Here is a 27,636-nt window from a genome sequence, read left to right as displayed (position 1 = left end):
TTCTATAGGAGATAGACGAATAGTAATATTAGTGTCTGGAGCTCAAGTTATATCAAAAACATGATGGTGAAAACCGCACATCGATATCTATTACCCTCTATGAGCTGGGTAAGGGGTGTTTTTTTTTCAAAATTGTGCATTTTTAACAAATCGCTGTAACATTTTTGCTATGGAAAATTTTGTATTTTTGTGAAAACATTTTCAAAGCATCTTTTTACGTACAATTTATTGGTTTAAGTATCATTTTTTAAAATTAACAATTTAAGAGTTATCAACAGAAAAAATGATTTTATATCTTGGGACACCCTGTATATTTTGAATTAACTGAAAAGAACTTAAAATTACTTTTCCAGAATTATATAGCACACTTGATATTTTGTTATAGTCCACTTCGAAATACAGAATTTTTAAAAGTTCGCCACTTTTAACTAGTAGGCTTTGGACCCCTTATTGATGATCTGCCCCTAATGGAACTCGAAAAACATATTTTTCCAGCAGGACGAGGCACCGCCTCAGAGCGCTGAAGTTATCATGAAATTTTTGCAGCCAATTTTGAGGATAATTGAATAGCTAACCAAAATCCCAGCCGTTGGCCGTCGAGGCCACCGGACTTAGTGCCTGTTATCCTTAGTAGATTTTTATCTTTACCGAAGAATAAAGGTTCTTATTTTTAAATATTGCCCGTATAATCTAGACAAAAATTAGAAGTACCATTGCGATAAAAAAAAACTAATACAAGAATTAGTAGTCTCAGATAGAACTCCTGGTCTATAAGGATTTCGAGAAGTGGATATCGTCGAACAATACAATTATGCCACCTAACTTTTTAGGCGCTACCATGAATTTGGTAATAATTGGTAGGTATACGTGGCGAAGTAAAAGTTTAAAAAATTTACCTACCTTTTAAAAATGGGCAATTTTTTTTTATTTTATTATAGACCAGGAGATTAAATCATATTTTGTTGTACTATTTTTTTTATCGCAATGGTACTTAGCGGTTATGCGAGGGTATCTTTCACCCCACTGAGTTAATGAATTCCGCGAGAAATGTTCAAAAACGGTCCCGTCTGTCCATAACAGAAGACGGTTGACATGTTGAACACCTGTAGCAAAATCTCATGTCTTGGTTTGCTATTAATTTTTATTGTTATTAGATATAGTTTAAACGTGTTGATGTTGTTAAATATAGTTTGCTATATTTTTGGAAAGGTAATTTTAGAATATTTTCAATGAACTAAAAATATACAGGGTGTCCCATATAAAAATCAAATTTTCTGTTGATAATTCTTAAATTATTAATTTAAAAAAAAATATACTTAAACCATTAAATTTTACGTAAAAAGGTGCTTCGGAAATGTTTTCAAAAAATACAAAATTTTCCATAGCAAAAAAGTTAAACGATTGGTTAAGAATGCACATTTTTGAAAAACACCCCGTAACTCCGAAACGGTAACAGATATCGATGTACGGTTTTCACCAGCATGTTTTTGACAAAAATTGAGCTCCAGACACCGATAATAGTTTTTTTGTCTATCTTCTATAGAAAAAGGTGTTTTCGTTTAAAAGCGTTCAATTTGACCCACCCTGTACATGCCAACTTTTAATGATTTCTCTCTACATAATAATTTTTAAATTTGCTTGCTTTTGATATATTGAGAACACAAGTTAAACATGAATCTCAATAAATAGTTGTGTGTTATTTTTAAAACATAATAAGAATTATTTATTATTTTTATAGATGTATTTTCTCACTTTTCTAGTCATAGTAGAAAACATTTTTTTACAAAGAAATATATCTAGAAATGTTTTTACTATAAAATTATTATTTTTTCTTTAAAAGCTTCTTTAAATGTATTTTTAATACGTCCATCTATAATAACATCTAGAATACGATAAAAAACGCGTCACAGTGGTTTTGAAACTGTCAAAAGTTACAAATTTTTATTGTCACTTTTTAATAAATGGCATATAGGGATTGGCCCAATCTAACTTTTCGATTTACTTTTGAAGGGCTGCTATGTCGTCGTTTTTTTTCATTACTGGCTATATTCTTCAAAAAAATATAGTTCCATAATTATTTTAATAAATGAAATAATTTATAATATACTTACCTACTTTTGTGTATGGTTCTTTGATTGACATGTTAAGGATATAATTTTAGGTTTGCTGTTTGTATATTATGTATATATTTACATTTTTGTTTATTTTGCATATAATGATGTGTCCATAGTTCGCTGATTTTTTGTTTTATTTAAAATAGTGTAGTCGTTTATTTACATTCTTTGGTATGTTTCTTCAAAATAGACATACCTATATGTTCTCAAGATTTTTTTTGAATTCTTTGGTCTGTAAATATTTGTGTTTCTCTTTAGTAGCCCCAGTGGTTTTTTGATTATGTGATAAAAATGATAACTAGTTAAGTTTTGTTTGTATATCAGTATTTGTGTATCTTAAGAAAATAACAATGTGATGAATTGAAACATATTTTCGAATTTTGGAGGAGCTTTTTTTAGTTAAAAAGTTTGATGATCAAGTCAAGTGCAAAGCACTCTTGATCATACAACTTTTCGATCACATTGTACCTTTCCAAACACATTTTGTTCATAATATAACAATAATAATTTGTTAAACAGACATTTTAAGCGTTCGTTGTTCTAATTTTACTTGTTTACCATTTGAAATAAAGTCAAGGATTTTTGAAATTGTTTTTTTTATTATATGGTTCTACAAACACTTCGGTTGGCGCTGAACACATCAAAAAATAAGATATACATACCCAGTGTATAGGGTGGCTCAAGTTATTCCTTTCTTATTAAAGTTACTGTAATACAGGGTGTTTCAAAAAACGTGCCATATCCCGTGGGGAGATTCCTCATGTAATTTATTGCAGTGAAACTTCTTTATGTGCGCTGGAAGTAAAAATTCAAGGACGTGACACACGGCTGTGACAAATTAAAAAATATTTGTTGTACGTAAAAAGACTATTTTTTTACGAGTAAAAAAACTATTCGTTACACGTAAAAAATATTTTTTACGCGTGAAAGAATATTCTTTCATTACTTTCACAACATTTCAAACTACATTTTTTCAAAAATGTCCTTTAAATCCTTGAATTTCATAGCTGTTAGTAAGAAGTTTGGTTAGGCTACAACCTAACCAACTTCAAATATACGCACATAGTGCACACACAATATTTTTGAAACACCCTGTATATCCAAACTATTTTTTGCAATGCTTAAAAATACAAGGACAAGTAACGCCCATATAGGGGCTGCAGCAGAATTTGTGATGTTATGGTGCGTTTAGACTTGAGCACGCATGCACTGATCCTTCGCGAATGCTCAAGTGTAAACGGCTATGCGCGCACGGTCACTCTGAAGCTGTGCGCGAGCAGCCGCGAACATGAGCCGTTTGGTGTCGGTTTTTGGTCCGTGCTCAAAGGGATTTTATGTGTGCGCGAACGCTCAGTTTGCACCGGCAATTTGTTTTGTCTGCATGTGTGCGTGCGTCTGTGATTTTTTTTCGTTTTCTATTAATTCTTCTAAACCAAATCTTCGTTACTATTAATTCAAGAATATGAAAAGTTGCCGATATTATAGGATGTTAAACATTCTTCATATTATTCAAAATCCAAAAAAATACGCATACCAAGACCTTGTAAATAAAATTAATACTGAACATAGCTCTCCTCAGACACTAAGTTGTTTAATAAATTATATCGACTATGGATTTGCTAGCAGCGACGATGTTTTCGATTTTTCTTCTTTTTATTAGCTCATTTTCATTGTTAAGCTGTGCATAACAATGAATGCAGTCGCGACTATTTCTTGGTCGTCCATTATTTTCACCAACACAACTCTGCTGTGCGCGCACGAATGCCGTGCGCGTACGCTCAGCTCGTACGTGCTCAAGTCTAAACGCACCTTTATACGCCATTTATTTGGTTGTAACGAATGAGTCATCAGCGATGTTAAGAAAAATATGTGCCACGGCACTGTTTGGTGGTATGGTAACAATTTGGTCTCGGGTGTTATTAGTCCTTGTATTTTTTTAGTCATTGAGTTGATACATGAGAGATACTCTTCTATGGGGTATTGCCGGATTTTTCATCAAAATTTTACTACAGCCAAAGAGTAGATAAGACAAGAGACGACAGTGAACAAAGAAGTCAAATTTCGCGAGAGAGACGCAGATATATTAAAATTTAAAGGTCCCATCAAGTCCCATTTTGTCTGTTGCCAAGTATATTTCTTTGAAAAATAAACAAGATTTTCTGAAAATAAATTAATAATATAAGAAGGATATAAGTAACGTATATTAATTAGTAATTAATACGGAAATGTAAAATTTTTAGTTTAGGTTCTTTTTTCGCAATGCACTGATAATATCAAAGAAATAGAATGACTTAGTTGATCGATTTCAAAGATAAACAGATAAAATCTCAAAATCTGACAACGGCGTATTTTATCTAATCTAACCTATGATTTTAGGACGCCAATCAGCTGAGCTAATCAGGCTTAAACATAAACAAATCTGATTAGTTGTTTTCTTGCATTCTTGCCTTTTTAAAGTGTGTTTTCAGAGTTTTTCGATATATTATCGTTTTGAGAGTTTTTAAGGTTTAATTTTAGTATCGTTTTTGTTGCGTACTAATTTGTAAATATTGTTAAATATGAATACCGTACCCAACAGGACACGAGTAGCAGGAAAAGACGAGATGGTGGCAATGTGTGTGCTTATAAAGACTGCAAAAATAGGTCTTATTTTTCGACAAACATAATAGTTCACGGTAATGGTGTGGATCCGGTGGCTGACCTTGAAACGAGTTTTTGCTGCATATAGTCACAGACACTACGCATGCGCACATCTTCGATGTTGCCAGATTGTGAATTATTTTGGAATTATTTTCAGTAGAAAACAAATATGTGCTTTTCAGTGTTTTTTTGTCAATATATACCGTATGATGAAAAAACGGCGTCCAGTTGTCTGGGAAATGACGATTGAGGACATTTCCATAAAATGACAGCGATCTTCATTTCATAGTCATTGCTGACGCTATTTTTTTCAATCATAGTACGCGGTATATTATTTTAATATTTCGCACAACACGTGAACACTTATTATGTATTTTCAGTCAATAAAATTATATAGAAATAAAACTCTAGATTCCTATCTAGATTATTATGCTACGTTTAAAAAGTGCTTTATTAAAAATTCGGGAAATTAAAAGGGATGTGTCCAAATTTTTTCTTTTTTTTTAATTTTTAAATGCTGTAGCTCCATGTTATGTTCATAATAGATTTTTTTAACATTCCATCAAAACTACGGAGGCCTTAAAAGGCCTTTTAGCCTCCGTAATTAAAATTGTAGAATCAGCTTCAGCAACATTAACAGTTACCTTGTTTAATCCTGCCTATACATATATTGCATTAATTTTTCTGCTACATTAAGATTTCTCTATTCTTACACCTAATTTATGTGATTTTCTTAGTATATATGATTTATAAACCATATTTTTCCTAATGGAAGGATGAATAGGATATGCAAAATTAAGATATTTTAACATTTATTTTCCAGACCAAGCATAATATAGTATTAAGATGAAGACATAACAAATATTATAAGAAAGATCTTAATATAAATCACAAACTAAGTCTTAATTTAGTCTTGTATTTCTATTATTATTATTATTCTTATAAAACTAATAAGATCAAAACTCAACCTTCACCATATTGTCAAGATTTGGCATTATAGGAAACAAGAAATTACAGTAAATTAAGAAAAGAATAACAAAGTACACGATATTAAATACTGTAATGTATTTTACGATACAAACCATCTCCCTTCTAAAGAGAAAAAGATAAAACATAAAGCTTATTTTAGTCTTATCAACACACTCTTCGATAAAATCCACTAACTTGATATCTATGCTTGATATTTTTAAGAAATTATGATACAAACATTAATTATAATCAAAGTATATTATATTAGTAACATTATATAATAGGTAAAATGTTACCTCTATCTCCGATTGACGTTTATTGTTCTATAATAAGACCCGTCATGGTAGTACTTCAAAACATCAATACATGCATATAATCAAAAATATTGTTGCCTGTAAATAACTAGAAATTAAATAACTTGAAAGAAATAAAATAATTCTAATAAGTTTAAAACCATTAAGAAAAAATCCGTAAATGATAAATTTTAATTCAAATGTAAACATATAAATAAATGTTATTATTATTACAATTTTATATATTATAATACTTTCATTTCACAATCTTCATTATCCTTCTTACCTTAATTTTGGATATCAAGATAAATCTGAAATTATAGAATTTGTATTATTATTAACACGCAAAAAAAAATTTTCAACTGCAAATAATTCGAAAATATACTGCAATTTGGCAACATCGACGATGTGCGCTTGCGTAGTATCGATGATCAAAAGCAGCAAATATGGGCTTCAAGGTCAGCCACCGGATCCACACCTTTACCTAGTTCACTCTTTCCCAAAGGATCCTGAAAAGTATTTTATAGAAATATACTATATAATTATGTTAATAAACTAAATGTAATCCATAGATCGAAGACATGGTTAGAAGCTTGTAATATATTTTTACAAAAAAAATTGAGCAACTCTATTTTCTTGTACATAAACTCCACATTGTGATTTTACACTTGTTCAAATCCATATGCAAAAAAAATACACGTAAATAAAACATTTCTTACAAATCGACTTGGTCACTTTATCTTGTTTACCAACGATATACAAAATATTGCTTTTATTATCTTTATTCCCCGACAAATATGTTTCTAATTATAATTTATGTTATATAATATTTAGAAAACTCATTTTTTTTTCGTTTCTATTTATTTCTTTACCCATACAGTAACTATTTATAAGCTATACAGGCAAGTTTTAATAATAGTCTATTTCAAATTTCCCGCGAAAAAATTACGAAAATTTAAAGGGACAAGCGAGACGAGGTCACTCTCCCCACCACTCAAACATGAAAGGTACCGCGCGAACTGTCGTCTCTTGTCTTATCTACTCTTTGCTACAGCTGTAATATATTATATTTAGCTTAGATATATTATCTTCATTTCAATAGCCAAATTCCAAGCTTTTAAATGGAAACACCCTTTTCTATAGGAGATAGACGAAAATTAATATCGGTGTCTGGAGCAATTTTCATCAAACACATGATGGTGAAAACCGCACATCAATATCTGTTACCGTTTCGGAGTTACGGGGTGTTTTTCAAAAATGTGCATTTTTAACAAATCGCTGTAACTTTTTTGCTATGGAAAATTTTCTATTTCTATGAAAACATTTCCAAAGCACCTTTTTACGTAGAATTTAATGGTTTAAGTATAATTTTTTTAAAATTAATAATTTAAGAGTTATTAACAGAAAAATTGATTTTTTATTTGGGACACCCTCTATATTTTTAATTAACTGAAAAGAATTTAAAATTACCTTTCCAAAATTATAGCACGCTTGATATTTTGTTATAATCCCCTTCGAAATACAGAATTTTTAAAAGTTCGCCACTTTTAACTACTAGGCGTTGGACCCCTTATTGACTATATGCCCTTAATGAAACTCGAAAACATATTTTTCCAGCAAGACGACGGACGCTGAAGTTATCAGCAAAATTTTGCAGCCAATTTCAAGAATAATTGAATAGCTAACCGAAATCCCAGCCGTTGGCCGTCGAGAGGCCGCCTGACTTAGTGCCCATGGATCTAATCCAATGGATATATTTGCGGAAGAATAAAGATTCCTTATTCTTCCGTTTAATCTAGACAAGAATAATTAGAAATACTTAGCAGTTATGAGAGGGTATCTTTCACCTCCACTGAGTTAATGAATTCCGCGAGAAATGTTCAAAAACTGCTCCGTCTGTCCATAACAGAAGACGGTCGATATGTCGAATACCTATTGTAGCAAAATCTCATGTCTTGGTTTGTTATTTATTTTTATTGTTATTAGATATAGTTTAAATGTGTTGATGTTGGTTAAATATATTTTAAATTGTCATAAAATTCTGCATCTCTCATAGCAAATATTATTTTCGTTTTAATTGTCCTCACAGCTAGAATTTTTTTGCATTACAGCCGGTGCCGTTCAAAGCCTACTTATTTAAAGCGGGCGAATTTTTATAAACTCTATATCTCGAAAAGGAATCGAGGAAAATATCAAGTGTGTTATATTTTTGGAAAGGTAATTTTAAATTCTTTTCAATAAATTAAAAATATATAAGGTGTCCCATATAAAAAATCAAATTTTCTGTTGATAATTCTTAAATTATTAATTTAAAAAAAAGTATACTTAAACCATTAAATTCTACGTAAAAAGGTGAGTTGGAAATGTTTTCATAAAAATACAAAATTTTCCATAGCAAAAAAGTTACGGCGATTTGTTAAAAATGCATATTTTTGAAAAACACCCCGTAACTCCGAAACGGTAACAGATTAGTGATGAGTGAAATATCGGTAACTGTGACTTTGTCACTGATATTCTATAATCACAGTCACGGCCTGTGACTGATTTGAAAATAAACGGTGACTTGCTAAAGCGTGACGATTACAGTTAATTGTGATTTCTCTGGTAACGAGAAAATACTTCACAGAGCGGGACGTCGCGCGTCGTGAACGCAGCTGCTGATGGCGCCGGTCGTGACTCAGTTCACAGTCACGAGTCACGACGTACGTCTGATAGGATAGATATCTGACAAAGTGATCTAAAGACAGTGACTGTTAGAAGTGATTTAATTTTTTATGTATTTTATATTTTATTACTATTTTTTATCACTACGAATCGGTTTGGTTCCTTTTTAGTTTAGCAGGTTTTTTTAAAGCCAAACATATAAAGTTTTACCTTTATACTGTTTATTTTTTTAGAAACTTCATTTTTTATATATCGTTTATTTTAATACAAAGGAAAATATTTGTTGTTTAATGTATTACTTATCTCGTGTTGTTAAGTTTCGTTCGTTATGGTTATGAGCATATTGCATATTTTATTCTTTTCCCGTTGGTTTCTTTAAATAAAAAAAATTGTTTTATTTTTATTTTTTAATATACCTTTTACCCACTGTTTAGTGTTTTCTATTTCAGCGGCCTTGGATAAAGGACAAATAAAAATTAGTATAACAACAACAGAATCGTATCATTCGTATCGTATCTTATATTTTAGCCGTGATTGTGCTTTCGGATTCATAATCATAAAGTGGCAGTCACAGTTAAGAGTCACAGATAATACAAAGTCGCTGTCACAGGTAAGCCTGTGAACAGAAAATCACGGTTTGGCTCATCACTATAACAGATATCGATATGCGGTTTTCGCCATCATGTTCTTGACAAAAATTGAGCTCCAGACACCGATATTAGTTTTTGTCTATCTCCTATAGAAAAAAGGGTGTTTCCATTTAAAAGCGTCGAATTTGACCCACCCTGTACATGGAAGTTTTTAAAATACTTTTATTTTTTTCTACATACACATTTTTCTACACAGGTAAAAACCGGCAACACTGTGTGCCGCTTTTTTTCTCTCTGTCTGTCAACTGGTCATTTATATTTATCTCTGTCGCATGCGTTACAATACAGACCACGCAGATGAAGTGTCCAGGATGGTATATTGTGAAGATTTAAAAGGATTTAAATTAAACAACTCAAATATGAATAATCTTGTTTTTATTTAAGAAAAAATATATTTTATTAAATAATATTAAAACACATGGCATATACACAATAACAACTATTAAAGATAATAAGAAATATAATTCTAATTATTGATGAGATTTAGAGTAAACTCACTTTGGTTTAAGGTAATCTATGTATATGTATGTCGAAAAATAATAATAAAAATAATGGCAAAACGAATTTGTACTTTAAAGAAAAAACTTAATATTAAGATAGAAGTAAAATATATAATTTTAAGCAATATTGCCTTTTTTGATTGCGTGTGATAATAATAAATGTCTTAAAATAGCCCGAGTAGCGCCTTATTAGATAAAAAGTATCACATTTATTCTTGATCTGTCATTTTTTTTAAAATCACTTTATTTCGGAAGATGATTGTAAAAACATTCAGCGTCTTTACAGGTTCCATATACTTCGTAGGGACACATTTCAACGTAGGGATCTAAAGTTTGCGTTCTAAAAATTGAAAAAATTAATCTCTTATTAGGTACTACATAGAATTTTGTTGGTTAGTTTTTTAAAGTTTGTGTATACTCCTCAAAGTTCGCATACTTATAAACTTTTTTCTTTAATATTTTTTCATATTTTGTTATATACAATATGTCCCCGAATTGTCTTTATAAGAGGAAAAACTTTTTTGTTATTGACATTTGGAGAATCACATTTTTCTGTATCACATTTTCCGATAACTAGTTTCACCCTTTCCGTAGCATCGAACCAAATAAATTTTGTGATTCTTTAGCATTTTAAAACAGGAAAAAATATGATGTTAATTAAAATTCTCTCAATAACAATCTATGAAAGAATGAAATCGAAATTATATTACCACAAAAACGCCTCTTGATTTTTAAGACTTCGAAAAAACTATATTTTCATATATTTTTTTTAATTTTCTTTAAAACAGTATGGAAATTTGGGAAACTATAAACGGGATTAACCAGTAACAAGCAAACATTATTATGGACTATGCCTTTTTCTCAAAATGTCAATAATAAAAAAGTTTTTCTTCTTGTAAAGATCGGAGGACATACTGTAGGTTTCATACTACTCTTTGTACAGTATGTACAAGTGTTGTCCCATTAAGAATGGCTCTTGACTATAGTATAATAGCCGTAGAGCCTACGAAAAATAATATTACCAAAGAGACTATAATCGTTTTCGTTTCTCGATCACTGTCCTTGGAATCATTATTAGTTATTATTCCATCTGGCATAATGGTATTGTGATATATTATTATGCTTTATAGATATTAAAATAAATTAAACGTTTCTATTTTAGGGGTATGTTTTATTAGAATGGATATAATCAAGGGCGCTTCTGATACTGTTTTAAAAATAAGGTAGTTAAGAGCATATTTTTTCGTACTTACATATTACTATTTTGCTGAGATCTAACCTTTTCTCACCACTTCATTTTAGCAGATAGGGCAAAACTGTTTAAACATAAAAAATCCGAAATTTTATTAAGATTACGACACCATTATTTTTAGTACTATCCGTTATCCAGCCAATTTTGTAAAAAAACTCTTTTCTTATTTGCCATAGCAGTTATGCCTTCTAAAGGCTGTTCTACAAACTTGAAAATAATTTCCAGAAATTTCTCATGACCTCTTTAGTTTTAACTGTTTTTTCCAGCAGGCTCTATGGCTAACGTATTATAGCTAATACTTTCCGAGATTCGAGAGCTATTCTTAATGGAACATCCGGTACGGGTACAAATTTACGATTTTTGCAAATTCGACTTTTCAAGTAGACGAACATACCGTTTGATAGAGAGTTAACCCATGGTTTAATATGAATGTCAAAAAATAAGTAACCTAAGACAAAAAAACACCTCCACTGGAAAGGTCGGGTATTTATGAAATTTCATGTAAGGATTGTAATCAAAAATATGTTGGGAAAGTTAGAAAATCAATATTGACTAAATTTAATGAACATTTGTCTCAATTAAGATATAGTAGAGCATATAATATCATAGATTATACAGATTACAAACTTTGTTTTTTCATTATTGTTTTTCGTGGTTCCAATTTTCGGAATCGGGTACTAGTTTGCGCACATAGCATGCCCACTTATGGCCTCTAAAATTGTGCACAGCGCCTGACCAGCACAGTTATTAGAGAGATATCGGAAAACCGAATAGCGTCATGCAGTATTTACGCGTACCTTATCATGGTTACGATATGCGCGAGTCAATTTTTAACGCAACACCCGCTAATAACGTTAGCGCCTGACGTAATTTGCGGATCAATTACACCAAGCGCTATTTCTAAATAACGTTTAGAAATTGCTTAAACGGGCATGTGCGGGTATTTGACAACAGGGGCCGGCCGGCGAGGTCTTTTATTTTAGGTTATGTTTCAATTGTTTTGAATTATTACTTTAGTTTTATTAGGTAATTTTATATTTAAGTAGCTAGGATTAGTTTTAATTAAATAAATATGGCCCAAAATATGGATTCCACCCATGGTACAAAGAATACAAGGTATGATATTGCGCAGGTTGGTCGCTACGTCACAGGTGATAACAGGCGCTATTGGTCAACACGCTCCGCGCGCCAGTTCAAATCGTCAAGATATTGTTATAAACATGTTTTTTTGTTTATATACCGTCATTGAATTATCGCTAAGCAAGTTACTGTGGAGCAGTGCGTAAGGAGTCGGGCTAGGAAGCGAGAGACCCGAGTTCGAATCTCGGCCGGGACATAACTTTTTATTTATTTTTTTAAATACTGTTGTATTCTATAGTTTATTTTTGTAGTATAAAAAAAAGAACTATTTATTCCGTTATTTTTTAATCTCCGTTATTAATATAAATTGATTGTTAGTACAATACCTCATTTAATATAAAATAATATTCTACTTTTTGAAATGTATCGGGCCCTAATTGTACCTAAAAGTAATATATTTTTAGTGATATACCATATTGTAAACTATTTAATATTTCAGTCACTTAAAAAGTTAATTTGCATTGAATAATTGCCTACCATTAAAGGAAATTTGAGCTATATAATCCTTGATGGGCATATTCTGGGTATGCAAATACTTCCTTTAAATTTTGGGTGTCGTTCAACCGATTTATTCTCAAAACCAGAAACTTCTACATATAAAAAGAAGCAGAGGTCACTAATTATAATAAACTTCACCCTTGGTATTACTTCCACTAATTATAATAAACTTCACCCTTAGAATTACTTCTATCACAATTACAATACGTTCATCTGCATTGGCATTTTCTACTTTTCGATGGGAAACAATAAACTTCCCAATATTTTTTAAATGATGTAACAATTCCTCTTGTGGTTACTTTTCCATAGATATCCTCAACTCTGTCCTCATGTGAATTCAGAGGCAATGAAAATGAAAATTATTTACCATAAACATCGCAAACTAAAAACCTAATAAACAATTTTATACCGAATATAGAAATAAATTCAGTATTCTTACCTATCGTCCAAATCCATGTTAATAGATAATTATTATTTTTAAATATATTTTTGGAACTGCTGGTTTTAGTAATTATTAAATTAAACGAACTAAAAAGTCTTAAAAATAAACAATTCTTAACCATAACCCCAAAAAATGCAGATCTCCTGTCAACTTTCTTTATTTTTTATTTATTCATTATTTTCCTGGTGACGTCACAGGTGGTATGCGCGAACTGAACGAAATTGGAGCCGCTATCGATCATACCTTGTATTCTTTGTACCATGGATTCCACCTCTTCCAATATTAAAGAACCTATAAAGAGGCTTAGGTTTACAGCAGATGACGACTTAGCCCTTCTAAGAGAATTTGTTGCTTGTTGCCCTAAACCCACTGGCAGACGTTGAACAATAAAGCACTGGAAATAAGCCCTTTAGTTTTAAAATACCTAGTAAACAAAACAATTTCAATGTTTTAAGTTCAACGTTAGGTTAAGTTTAAATAGCGGACGCGACGCGAACAGAATGCTTTCCGATCCGATAACTATAAATGAAGAGAGTTAATACCACCTCACGTAAAGGAAATAACACCTGGCCTTATTAACGTCCATGCACGTTATTTGGTTTAGCGATATCTCTCTACTACGCTGTTTATTGTTATTTTACGCGAGTTTATTTTTGCGCACAGGAAATTTTACTCGTTTACACATCGTCATAAAAAACAATTTTCGTACCACGAATTAGGGATAAGATTTTTATCTGTATACATATAGTATACCTAATCTGTGGTTTTATTTTGCTGAAGATCTAATGAATTTAACCCTGGAAGCTCATAAACCTTGTGTCGTTCAATTTTCTAACCTACCTTTTTATAACATCCAAAGGCGAGACATATTTCATTTTTTCAGACTTCTTCAACATGATATCTCTCTTAATATCCATTTCCGCCAGTTGCTGTTTCGTTTTCCTGATGACGTCATCTACGTCATTGGGATCGCGAACGATCGTTATGTCATGGTTCTCAGCCGATTTATTATTTTCAACTGGTTTGGTTTGTGGAAGATCTTTGTCTTTGGTTTCGGCAAGAATTTTGTCTATTTCTTCAATGATTGTTTCTTTTTCCATAGTACCAACTGTAGAGGGTTGGTTAGGGGTTTTTGGTGTAACATCGGATTCTAGTGGTACTCCAGGAACGGAACTTATCTCTAGCGAAGGTGGTTTCGGTACTAAGTTTGGTTTTATGGGAGTTGAAGTGATCCATCTGTCTGCCGGTTTTTGTGCTAGACTAAAAACAAACTCAAGGGTACAAAGAATCAAAGATGGTTCAAATTTAAGACAAAACATAATATCTAAATATAGACAAATCAATAAAAGACTGTAATGCACGTTATCAAAAGCGTTGAAACTAGAGATGAGCAAAAAATCGCAAACTGCGATTGGTCTTCATAGGAAACTGCGACTGCCATTGCTTCTATTTGCGAGTTTCAATTTTTAGGCTACCAATATTACTATAGCTGCGATTTGCGATTTTGCTGTGATTGTGATTTTGTAAACCAGGACCGTGATTTAACCTTCTATCTGCGAGTCTGAATTTTTGTTGCAAATGTAATATTGTGGTCTATTGAATCATTTTATAGAAAACTGCGATTGAATCTTCTCTCTAATATTATTTATTTTTATAGAGAAGACATTTTTTAGGGTCAAGATCATAATAATATTGCCTTAATAGTAATTCTTTTAGAATTGGATAAAGAATTAGATAATTGAGAACTGGGGGTAGAAAAAGTAGCTATATACAGGGTGCTACAACTCTAGGTACTACTGGTATCTTGGTAACGGTAAAAGATAGGAACATGGTTAAATTGGGACAAAGTTGCGCTTTGGGATGTCCACCAAGATGCCATCAAAAAAGTTTTAAAAATTTCAAGGATTGATGAGATTTTTGGAAAACGGATTTTTTTTTGAAAACCAATTTTATTTTTTCCTTTTAGAAAATCGAGAAACTAATTGCACATTCTCATAGCCACTTTATTAGGGCTATCTGATAGTATGTTTAGAATTTCAAATTAGCTCATAATTTGTAAGATACAGAGGCCAACTTCTTTTTTTTTAAATACGGACCAGCATATTTTGTCAGGTTTTGAAAGAATTCGGCCTTCTGAGTACAATGATATGCCACACTTTATACTTCTTTTTGTTTTGAGTACCTTAACAATAACGAAACTATTTAATTATTATTTAAAATAATTTCAAGTTCGATTCTGAGGTTTTTTAAATTATTTTATCGGATTATATTCATCGCAACAATATTGATCAGCACTAATTAACATTGAATGAGGAAAATCGAGCTAATTGGAATATTCAAATAAATAATATTCACGTCAGCAATTTAAAGATATTGTTTTTAACTTTTTTATTGTGAATTTGAATAATCGCTTGCTCGTACCTCGAATTTCCGGCACCCTGTATTGTATCGTATTGACTAAGAGTGGATCCCAGGTGGGACCCTCCACTGCGGCCGCGAGGGCCTATTGTGGCCAGGGGGATGACACTTCTTATGGGAGAACTGGCAATGGTTGAAAACTTGACTACAAGCGATTTTCTAGGAATCTTCCTTACCGATAAATTATTGACAAGAGTGACAAGATAAAACCTTGACATTCTTTCAGTATAACAGTTCATCTCTTTTTCTTTCTAAAGTGTGCGTTGAAAGGAGACAAAAACAATTTGTGGTGACCCATAATTTGTTATTCGAACACCACTTTTCTCCTTGTCGGGTCGTTGACGTTGACTTGTTGCCATTTTATTTCTTTTGTCACGCTGCAGTTTGCTTTGTAAATTTAATACAAAAATTATGATATATATATCTTCATTTCTAAGCCATCTATGACGCCATTTTTTTCAGTTTTGTTATAATTAATTTTGTCTCTACTTGTAACATTATTATTTTAATTTTATTAATTTATTGTGGTGAAATTAATTTCTGTTGTATATTTGACATTAATATTAAACATATTTTTAAAAAATGGTGTATTTTTTGTGTTTTTATCTATGTCATAATTAAAAATAAATGAAGAATTAAAAATTTTTATTTTTTTAAACTTCCCGCCATGCGTGACAATCTAGTCCGTAGTTCCTACAAGCGTTATTGGGGGCGCTAGTAGCAGTAGACTTGTCAACAGTGTCAAATTTAAACGTCATTTCACTTTCCAATATTTAGCAAGGCGCTCGCACTTCTCCTTGTGTATGTGTTTTGTGATTGTGGCTCTAGCACCCTGTATAGTCGCAGCATATATAAAGTTTTAATACTTATAATATGTGTTGCAGATGTTAAAAAAACTGATACAGACAATTAATTATATTATTTACATATTAAAATCGCAATCGCATGTTACAGTGGCAGCGATTTAAAAATCGCAATCGCAGTGTCAATTGCGATTGGAAAATAGCAGTTTTGTTCATCTCTAGTTGAAACTATTATCAAATTAAACTTGTAATAAAAAAAATCGTTTGAAACTTAAGAGCACACTTTTTCCTTTTTCTTATAATCTTATATTATGGTTAAAAAAAGACAGCACGCTGTCACATCAAATGAACGAATTGGCCCATAAAAAAAGCCTTATGTTGATAGTTATGGCAAATGTTGCCAGTTGTCATGATATTTTTCTTTGCAAATCTGATATTTGTCATTTTAAATTTAATTCAGAGTTTTTGATCATTTAATTGGAATTTGTTTGTGTAGTAATCATAGACAAAGTAATAATGTAGATATAAAAAAAATTGTATGTGCATTATGTCTAAAATTGAAGTGAAAAATCGGCGACAAAGTTACGCCTTCTATTTTACATTTGTCAAAAGTCAAATTAAAAAAAGTAGCCATGGCAACATTGCGATCTACATTCGTCAAAGATTTTGAGGACGTACACGCCAACTTTTATTGATTTTCCTATATCCAATTTTTAAACATTATTTTTCTGTTTATATGAAGACCATGAAACTACAGCAATGACCTTATCAAATCTTGAAACAAAAATTACAATAAGTACGTGGTAAAACCAAACTATACATAAACAAACGGCATGTTTACATTTTGTTTGTATATGTTGTGTCAAAACAAAGAAATGCGTATTAGTTAGTCTATCTTTTTATACACGTTGTCCAAGGTTTATCCAATTTTGAACTAACCTCCTATCAATTTTAAGTTTCCTATTAACCAAGTCCTTGATGCAGCTCCCTACATTTTTTTGGGCCTCCCGATATTTGTTCTCGGCCTCCAGCAGCTGCTCCTGAAGCTTCTTTACCTCCTGGCCCCAGTGTTTCTGTTCTTTGCTCACGTCGTTCACCTTTTTAACGAGAGGACGAAGCAACTTGTACTTGTCTTGGATCTGTAATCTTTTTTGATGGGCGGTATGTAGAACATACAAGCAAAAAGATTTCTCGGTTAAGAAATGTTTTCACTAAGTTATTACAAATTTTGAATAGTGTGATAGAATCTTGTATTATTTATTGGTAAAATGTAGAAAGTTGATTTTCTTTAATTATATGTATATATTTTTTCCTTTTTTATTTACTTTTAGTTTTCTTTTAATTCTAAATAAAAATTTGTTAGAATTTCTTTTCATTGGCATTGATGCTTGTTGACTTCTTGATCTATTGTCATTCATACTTCATATACAGACCGGACCACCGTAGTAGTAACATAGGCAGAACCGGACGAATTAGCGTATACCCGTCCGCCAGATAAAAAGCAGGCGAAAAAATGCCATAAAATAAAAATAGGTAGATATGTGATAAGAATGTTTCAGAATTTGTATTTATTCGTGTTTTAATGAAAATGTTTGTAATAGCCAAAACGAATACATAGATTCTCGCGACAGTTCTCGTGTAAAATTTATTTTTTAAGTAAAATAATGGATGTTTACGAAGTTCGTGAGAAAATTCAAATTGTAAAATGGTATTTCCAAAATAGGTCTTATCGGGATATACAAACAATTTTTCCACAAACTATTGTAAACAGGCCAATTCCATCTTTACCTACTGTATCAAGAGTTATTAATAATTTTGAAAGACATGGGTGTGTGTTCCCACAAAAACACAAAAATCCTGATTTGTTGATTAATGAAGAACAGGAGTTAAAGCAAGTGTTCTTTTGTGCTACCGTGGATCAAAATCCCACGTTTTCAAGTAATCAAATTGCTGAGGTGGTTGTCCTGCCCACAATGCCCGTATTGTTCAAGAATATTTGAACAATACTTTTCCCAACTTTCGTTTAATTAGTGGATATGGAACTATTTTGTGGCCCGCTAGATCACCAGATTTATTTTTGTGGGGTTATGTAAAATCCAAAGTGTATGGTCATAATAGGGCTAATAATCTGGATGAGCTTCAAGTAAAAATACGAGAGGCTTTCCAAACTATTAGCCATAATATGTTCAGAATGTCAGACAGGGATTTTACGACCGCCTAGGCTTCTGTCTAGCATAAGAAGATGGTCTTTTTGAACACTTGTTATAACTTTTTTTATTTAGAGTAATATTTTGTTTTTTTTTTGGGTTTAGAGAATTTATTTATTTTTAGTTTTGGCTTGTAAACACACTCAAATAATAAATATTTAAGTATTTTCATTTTAAATGTTACCTTAAGTGAAGGTAAACACTTAAAATGAAAATAATAAATACTCGGCACTCCTCGCGTCGTATTCCTAGTCTGTCATAACCAGGGGTGAATGGGGAAGTGGAAACCGGCCCATGAATAACAGGCAACTGGTCCGAATCCACAGAAACAAAATTACCCTAACGAAGAAACATATTTTATTTATTAATATACAAGGTGTCCCAGAAATAAGTGCAAGTATCTTAACTAGTAGTATATTTCGGCCTCAGAAACACGCCTATCAGTTTTTTTTTGCAAATTTGGATTTTTTTTTAAATTTACATGAAAGAAAATACAGAAAAGATCCAGTGGTTCTCAAAATTTAAGCAAAAAGGCATTTTTTGTTTAAATTTTCAAAGTAAAATAACTCGGTTATTTTAGACTTACTTGAAAAACGGTAAAATGTTTCTTTTGACCAAATCTACCCCCCTTAAAATACTTGTACTTATTTCTGGGACACCCTGGGTAAGGGTCAAATCACCCCAAGGAAGGGTGATTTTTGCTCAGGCGAAAAAATCTCTTTTGCCTCCGATTTTTTTAAAAATATTGAAATTGTCTTGATCAAAATTTTTATAAAGATCAATATCGGGTCGGACATCTGAATTTTTACTAGAAAATAGCTCAGTTTCACAGGGTTCTACTGTTTTATTTCCATTATCGATAACGGTAATTTGATCTTGAATATGCTACGATTTTGAATCACGGTTTTGAGAAACTTTAAGACTTCCTGATTCATTCAGTTCAGCTGGCCCAATCCTCTGTGAAATACATTATTTTTATCTTTTCAGGTATATACTTTCTTACAGATTGTAGAAAGAAATTCTCTCTTTTCTGGTACAGCAGCAACCTCGTCATGTATACGTGTTTTAATTTTGGTATAATTCTCATCACGTAACTTTTCGTAGTTTCTACATTTGGCATCTTGTATTATAATGCCATGACTCAAACGAAAAAAACTTAGGCAATACCTAAGCAGTGGATATAAATGTGTTTTAATAAAAGAATAGTGGTAAAACTATACAGAATGGGTCTTAAATAAGTGCAAATATTTTCAGGGTTGGTATATTTCGATCCCAGAAACACGTCTATGATTTTTTTTTGTAAAAAAAAGATGTTGAAAATCGGGCTTTTTTTTTAAATTTTCCTGTATATTTTAGAACTTCCTGTTCACCGCAAATTTTCCCACGGTATGGTTTCTTAATCTTTGATATTACGGCACAAAAGGAGATGCAAATACAGAAAGATTTAGGTGGCAAATTTTTTAAAAATAAATATTTTTTTTTAAATTCAAACTTTAATAACTCGGTTATTTTGGACTTATTTGAAACACAGTAAAGAGAATTTATTATGTTTCTTTTATTCATATCTACTACCCCTGAAAATATTTGCACAAAGCAGCACAAATAAGGTGTACTTATAGACTCACCTTGTATAATAAAACATTTCAAATGGAACAACAAACAACAGATGTTTATTAAAATTATAAGTGTCTCAGAGAAAGACATCTAACAATACTTATTTAACAAATCGGTGTTTATGTTTAAAAGCAACTAACGATTATATTGTTCCAAATTGGTTAGTTAGTTAGGCAGTCACTAAGAATTTTACGTAACTTTAGTTAGAAGATTAACTATTTAATTTTTGCTAAATCAATCTTTTTTAACCGGCCCATCGGGAATTTTCCAACCGGCCCACCGGGAATTTTCCCGTTTTCCCATATGGCCCATCCACCGCTGGTCATAACCGACCCGTCCAAGCACAACTGCAACTGGGTACTGCCTGACCAGCCGACAGTGAATCTCGAGTACGAACACAAAACGGGTAAACGTAAATTCGTCCGGCAACTTGTTATGTTACTAGTAGCCTGGTCTTCTCTGTATATTTGATATCAGTTAAACTTTTAGTTACGTAATCGAGGGCGCGAATTTTAAATTCATTGTTGCCAGCCATGGACATATTCGGCGCTGGGCTAACTAACTGGAATTTAAATTTTACTTACAAATGTTTACTAGAAGGCTTTGCAGTCGAACATTGTTCTTTTTAGAACCTCTTTTAGCGCGAAGTGTACAAGATAGCTTAATAGCCGTAAAAAACTCATCGAAACTTTATTAGAATATTTTGATCGGGAAAGCGGTAGTAATGGACCTTTATGTCCCTTAAGTGCTGTTAAGAAGGTGAGTTTTGTTGATGTAAATAATAACTTTTTATAGTTAATATTAATTTATTTTTGTTTCCTAAAATATTTTGATTAAAAGAAAATACGTAAAGTGGGCAACACTGTGTCGGTCAAGCTTAATCACGTGACTAACAGTTTATTTGATATGCACTATATCTATACCATAGACTTAAAATAAAATATAGACTGAGCATGTCATTCATAAATAGCTGGAACATGCGGTCAGACAATGTCTTGTTATTGTTTTAGGCTCTAACGAGTGCGACACGAGCGATAGATAGGTTGTCTTTGTCGTAACGGTCGTTCCCTGACGACTCTGACGAGAAACGCAACACTATCTTTTGTTTCTCAAGTATACCTGAACTCTCCGTATCATAGCCGGGTAATTTTTTTATTTTAATGAATCTATAATTAAATTAAAAATATATCGTATTTAAACTTTTTTATATTTTATTAAGATTTAGGAGAGGTTTTTTTACATAAAAGTTTAGAAAAAACGTCTTAGAGTCCAAAAAGGATAAAAATAATAAAATACATGTTTTAGAAGAAATTTTATAATCGAAATTACGCAATTTTTGAAATTAATAATAAATTATTAATTTTAGTCAAACATTTACAACTCCTAATATTAATCAAAATAGGATCTATTCTACAGATATAATAGAATCGGCAACAGGGAGAGAAAAAAAATCATGATTGTTGTAAATTTTTTTTCTGGTTAAGTGATGTCTTATTATGTAAATTAGAGAAAACATAAATCTGTTCCATTAAAGCAAGGAAGGTGATAGGAAGTGGATAAAATGAAAACTACATTTATTTAACTCGGTACTGTCTTTATTATACCGGGTGCGTCCCAAAAGTGGCTCATCACCATAATTTTTTTTTTCAAATAAAAAAACAAGATTTAGTATGTTAGTATATGACATAAATTAGGATTGATTGACGCATTCAATTGTTTTTGGTCACTTCCTGTTTCACCGGAAATGACTATAACTTTTAATTTTTAAATGGCACCCTCGGTATATTTCTACTTTATTCGATAGAAAATGACACTCTGAATAGAATGACGCATATGGTTTAATTATTGTAATTGTAACTTGTAACACGCGGTTCATAACGACAATTTGACTCGAAATACCAAGTATGTGGTATCAATATATTCATAAAAAAATGCTTTTTTTAAATATGCTAATGAGTCACCCTTGTTCTATTTGAAAAAATTGACATATGATTAAAAATACGATTTGTACATCTTTTAACCGGCCTAGACAAGACACAAAACCTATTAGACGATCAAAACTATTTTTCCAAGGCTCCTTGATTAAAACTTACTGTTTTTAACAACACCATGGATTGAAATTTAAAATACGATTAAGCGACAATGGATTGAAATTTAAAATACGATTAAGCGACAATGTCGTCAAAAGTTGACATCTCATATGTCATTCTATTCAGAGTGTCATTTTTTATCGAATAAAGTAGCAATATACCGAGGGTGTCTTTAAAAATCAAAAGATGTTATCATTTCCGGTGAAACAGGAAGAGACCAAAAACAATTGAATACGTCAATCAATCCTAATTTATGTCATATACCTACTAACATACAAATCTGTTTTTTTGATCTGAAAAAATAAAAAAGTTATAGGGGTGAGCCACTTTTGAGACGAACCCGGTATATTAAAAAATATTGTTTCATAATGTAATATCATTTTAAAATTCTTGTATGTTATTTTAGATTCTGAAGATAATTTTAGAATAAACCGGAATATATTTTTAATAAAAACATTATTAATTATTCACAGGATTATAATTATGATTTTGTTACAAAAACCTTTATATAAATGATTATGTAAGAGAAAAAATTCAGATTTTACATTTTACTAAAATCTCTAAATAAGCGCCTTTCTACAGCAACGCCACTGACTCCCAAAGGGTAAATTGAGAGTTGCCTACCGGTCGAAAGTCGTTTCAAGACTTAAATGGATTATTTAAGTCAAATTTCTTGCAAATTTGGCACTGACGAACCATATTTTATAGTTCTTGAACAGAAAAAGGAAATAAAATAAACACTTAGGGACTACAAGCTAAGAAAATGCGTTAATACAGCCGGGGACATAGCGGCAACAAAGCTTTACCGCACACGTGCGACGCGTACTACAATGTAATAAATGAATGAATAGGCGACCTCGCCTCTAATCGGTGTTGCCATATTGTAAAGAACTTATCCTTTTTAAATAGTATCCGACTTATAATTTAGTAGTATAAGGACTATTTAATACATCTATGGAATATTAAAACCTACTTTATTAAAATGTAGTATTAATATCTCAATATATGTATATAACAAGAAAAAAAAATATTGATAATATTAAAGATGTGACACATAGGCTGGATGAGGAAGGCTCGGTCGACTGTACCCAGAAGTAAACATGTGTACAAAAAGATTGTTTGACCGCGTTTAGATGTAAATAGTGTAGTCTATATTTTATTTTAAGTCTATGATCTATACATTTTCCCTTATACTGACCACTAATAAAAATTTAAAGTTTTATTTTTTTAACCATAATTTCACCAGATGACCTACCTGTCAATTGCCAATGAAAAAAAATATAAGAAAAAATTAAAATTCTCTTGAGTTTAAATTCAAATTAAGACATATATTTATACCGACATTTTTTAGACTGATCTTGGGATGTTGATAGTAGCGTCTTATACCATTTATTAAAAATTATATTATAATGTCCCATCAGAAAAGCTCAAAATTGAAAAGTATATTCTATATACAAAACCAATCCCAAGCCATAGAAAATCAGGGTGGCCACAGAAAAATGTATATATTTTGATTTAAAGTGTCTTTGTTAAAAAAATACCCAGTAGTCAGCTGCTTTGGTTTATGGTATAAAATAGGGGTATAACGTGTTCCATTTGAAGTAGCGAGCAAAAATATATCTAGTTTTGATTCACCCTGTATATACTAAGCAATAAATCACAATAATATACTATAGGATTGAAAAAAAAAAGTGTCAGAGATGGCTTGGAACTGAAGATCGCTGTCATTTAATATGTAAAATTAAATTGTGAATGTAATTGATCAACATTTTTAAGGTATCTTGACGCGGTTCGGTTTTTAACCGTCATATATTTTAGTATGACTGGATTTAAAATTTAACGAAGATATTATCACAAAATACTTTCATATAAAAGGTAAAAATAATTTTAGGATTTTTTAAAGAGCTAAAAGTATAGAAACTTGATTCTAAAAATTGTAATATTTCAGAAACCACTATACAGGGTTGTTCACCACATACGACACGGAGTATTGTAGGTAAATATTAGATTTTTACAAATTGTGAGTTTTGGGTTCGTTGAAGGACTATTAGAGCTACAATTTAAAAATATTTTTGCAAGATACAGAGTATCCCAAATAAATAAAAAATATCAAAGTTGTATTTTTTTTAATGGAACACCCTGTATATTATTATATTTTTAGTTTCTACGATTAAAATAAAGGTAAATTTGATTAAGGTTTATGACACTTAAACCTTACCGTTTTTGTAATATTTTCAATCTTGTGAAAATGCAGTACAAATTTTAAGGCTTTATTTCTCCAAAGGTATCAAAGTTTTTAATACTAAATATTTATGAAGTTTGTTTGTTGATCAGTTATTGTATTGCAATAATAAAAATAATTCTACCTCATACAGAGTGTCTAAAAATTTATTTTAAATAATTTCTACCTTTAAACGGCAATAATTTGTTTAATTTAAATGAAACACCCTGTATATTTTAGAAGAGTCAAATGCACAATTTAATTGTCTGTCAAATCGTATTATACCATTTTTTATCTATCCCGTCAAGTTTTCGTAGAAAATGCATTTTCTTAAAATTTAGACCTCATTTATCAATATATCCATGGAATATTGACATTTAAGAGTGTTTTTAAAGGAACAAATGTACAAAATGGTGCTAAAAACGACAATTTTAGTAGCCCATTTGTATACAAAAAGAAAACTATATAAATTTTTATGTTATACCGTTACTCCGTGTTGTATATGGTGAACAACCCTGTAGATAGAGATTATAACATTATGTTTTTTTTAAATGTAAAATTTAATGCCTAATTTATTGAGCAAATAAAATATAATTCAAAATAAAACTCTGGTATAAAAATACATTACATTATCACCCTGTATATCTGCACAAATATTTTTAAAATGTGCTCTACGATTGTTCGGATATTTTGTAAAAAAATTGAACAAAAATCTCTTGTTTTTTGGAATACTAGAGGTAGACCAATTTGAATAAAAAATATAAGAGTTGAAATATTTTAAAAATTAGGTACTTAATATACTTTTAAACTTAAAACAAACTCAATTTATTGATGCTTTTTAAAATTCTCAGATTTTTCTAGGTCTTTTACATCTGTAGCCACCCTGAAAATTATTTCTATACCTATTTTAATAATTACATTTAATAGAAAAATGGAGCAAAAACAAAAACAATATACTGTAATTGAAGTACCTGCCGTCTTTCCTGACTTGAATCGCTTTCAGTGTATTATGAAGCAACAGAGTCTCAGCCTTCTTATCTGGCCCCTTGGTCTCCACATTGCCCCCTTCATTCTTCTGACAATTCGCCACAGCAGAAGCAACATTATTCACCGATTTATTCGTCACAAACTTCACTTTATTGAGAAGCATTGCTGGTACTACAGAAACCTTATTCAAAATCCCAGAAGCACAGTTATTTAGACCCTCATTAATACTTTTATTTATCACAGCAGTAATTTTTTGAGAAACCTTCCTTACACGAGGCTTTTTAAGGGTTTCTGCTTTCTGAAGTTTCAACAGAAGCTTTCTGTATTCTTCTTGCTTGTTTGCTGGTAACAGTTTTAAGGCTGACTTGTCTAATTTTTTTTTAGTAACTGGAACGTCCTTTTTTTGAACTAAATTGTTGCTTTGTGGTGCAAAGATGATTTTCTTGACTTTATTAACATTATTATTAGTTGTTATTTCTTTTTGATTATTAGCCCTCTTTAAACCTTCAGAAATTTTAGGTAAATCTGTAGATTTCGAATCTTTTTCTTCGTTTTCAGTAGATTTTATTTCAGACTCAACCTTAGCTCTTTGTTCTTTAAGAAATTGTTCTACCGTAGTTTGTATTTTATTATTAACCTCTGTAACAATTTCATCTTCTTTTGGTGTACTATCTGGTGTAGGTTTCTCGGGGCTACCACTGCTAATGTCCATGTCCGAGTCTGACTCAGAATCAACCTTAATAATAAGCGGTTTAACTTGGGGGATTCCAACTAGGCTAGCGACACTTTTAACATTATTAACCTTAAAATTACTAACACTCTTAGTTTTAAGATTATTATTTAATAGCTTACTAGTCCTATTATTGTTTAACTGTGCTTGTACTTTTGGCAAAACTGACTTGGGTAGTTCAGCTGGAACGTTAGTTATTTTATTGGACATGGAAGCTAGTAATAGCGCTCTTAAAACATCTTCGTCCTCTTCGGGTGAAGGTGGGATAACATGGGGTGTATCACTAACAGTGCTAGGTGACATGGGGGTATCACTATTAACGTCACTAACAGCAGTCTCACTCGGTTGTATTTCTTCATTGTTTATATCGGTGTTTTCTTTATTTTCCTCTTTTTTTCGCATTTTTCCTTTAGCTACTTTATTCGTGATTGCTGTTTTAAGAGCCGCAATTCTTAAATGTATCAGTTCATTATCGTTATCATCATCTTTTTTCGGAGATGGTTCAGGTATAATCTGTATATCAGAACTATTAGAGTTCTCACTAATTCTTACTTCTTCAAGTTTCTCATCACTTGATATTAAAATATCAGACTTAATTTCTGAAGGAACATCATCATCTGCCGGGTTAGATTTTTTTATCATGGGTCGTAGTCGTTCTAACAAGGTGTTTTTTTGAGCATCATCAACTTCCACTCGAATAGCAGCTTTTAGCTGGTATTTAAACGTGCTATTCAGCTCATTATCGTCATCGCTGGACTCGGAATCCATGGTTTTTCTTCGGGTTCGCTTGTGACGATGCATGTTACGTTTGCGAATGCAAGTCCTTCGTTTCTTCCGCGGGGGCTCCTCCTCGAGCACGAAATCTTCATGCTCCGTGACACTACTTAAAGACAAATCTTGTAAGTGATCTGTGGGAGAAAGGGACTTACCGTTATGGATGGGGGCACAAATTATCGAATCGTCGGAAATGTCTTCCAGATCGTCCGACAAGATTTCGCCTTCTTCAGGCTCCTCTTCGGGTTTCGCACTTTTTGTATCGGGCGGTTGCATTGTTTCGAATTCTTTTTTAAACTAGTTTTCTTTCTGTATTAACCACGCACGAAAAATGGGGTCAAAGAAGCATAAGAAATGACGTAAATTCCATAATTAATTAACATAATTTTCTTTCTTCGAGCTGAAGTCTGAAGTTGACATTGACATCTTTTTCTGTTTTTCAGTTGTCAGCATTTTTCAATATTACCATTAGAGAAAAGGGACAAATATTTATCATAAACTGGAAATTTTATACAATATATAATACCTCTGTTGTCGCTACCATGCAATATGCTAATATTGCAATAAGTCTTAAGACTCTTAAATTTTACTGATAAAAAATTATTACCCAGCTATTTTTCTATTTTATTT

The 27,636-nt window shown here is 31.4% G+C and overlaps 1 protein-coding gene across 1 annotated transcript; it reads right to left on the bottom strand.

The window, feature by feature from the left end:
• Positions 1-10,065: 10,065 nt before the first annotated feature.
• On the bottom strand, positions 10,066-27,499 carry LOC115874506 (desmoplakin). The gene is made up of 4 exons (XM_030889657.1): positions 25,487-27,499; positions 17,323-17,529; positions 14,003-14,422; positions 10,066-10,170 (listed from the first exon to the last, which is right to left on the bottom strand). Exons 1-4 carry the CDS (start codon positions 27,280-27,282, stop codon positions 10,074-10,076), a joined length of 2,520 nt encoding a protein of 839 aa, XP_030745517.1. The 5' UTR covers positions 27,283-27,499; the 3' UTR covers positions 10,066-10,073.
• Positions 27,500-27,636: the final 137 nt, after the last annotated feature.

This window comes from Sitophilus oryzae, unplaced genomic scaffold (assembly GCF_002938485.1).
Source record: "Sitophilus oryzae breed Bouriz unplaced genomic scaffold, Soryzae_2.0 scaffold_1297_pilon_pilon, whole genome shotgun sequence".
Taxonomy (NCBI): domain Eukaryota; kingdom Metazoa; phylum Arthropoda; class Insecta; order Coleoptera; family Curculionidae; genus Sitophilus; species Sitophilus oryzae.
Note: the sequence above shows the minus strand (reverse complement) of the source record. Positions and strands in the feature narration are given on the sequence as shown.

What these genes read in the sequence shown, in the direction of transcription:
- LOC115874506 (XM_030889657.1), bottom strand. Translation starts at nt 27,282, where the DNA reads ATGCAACCGCCCGATACAAAAAGTGCGAAACCCGAAGAGGAGCCTGAA. An exon ending in CAAGTCAGGAAAGACGGCAG is followed by an intron (nt 17,530 to 25,486) that starts GTACTTCAATTA and finishes CCATCAAAAAAG; the next exon opens with ATTACAGATCCAAGACAAGT. An exon ending in AAACTTAAAATTGATAGGAG is followed by an intron (nt 14,423 to 17,322) that starts GTTAGTTCAAAA and finishes GTTTGTTTTTAG; the next exon opens with TCTAGCACAAAAACCGGCAG.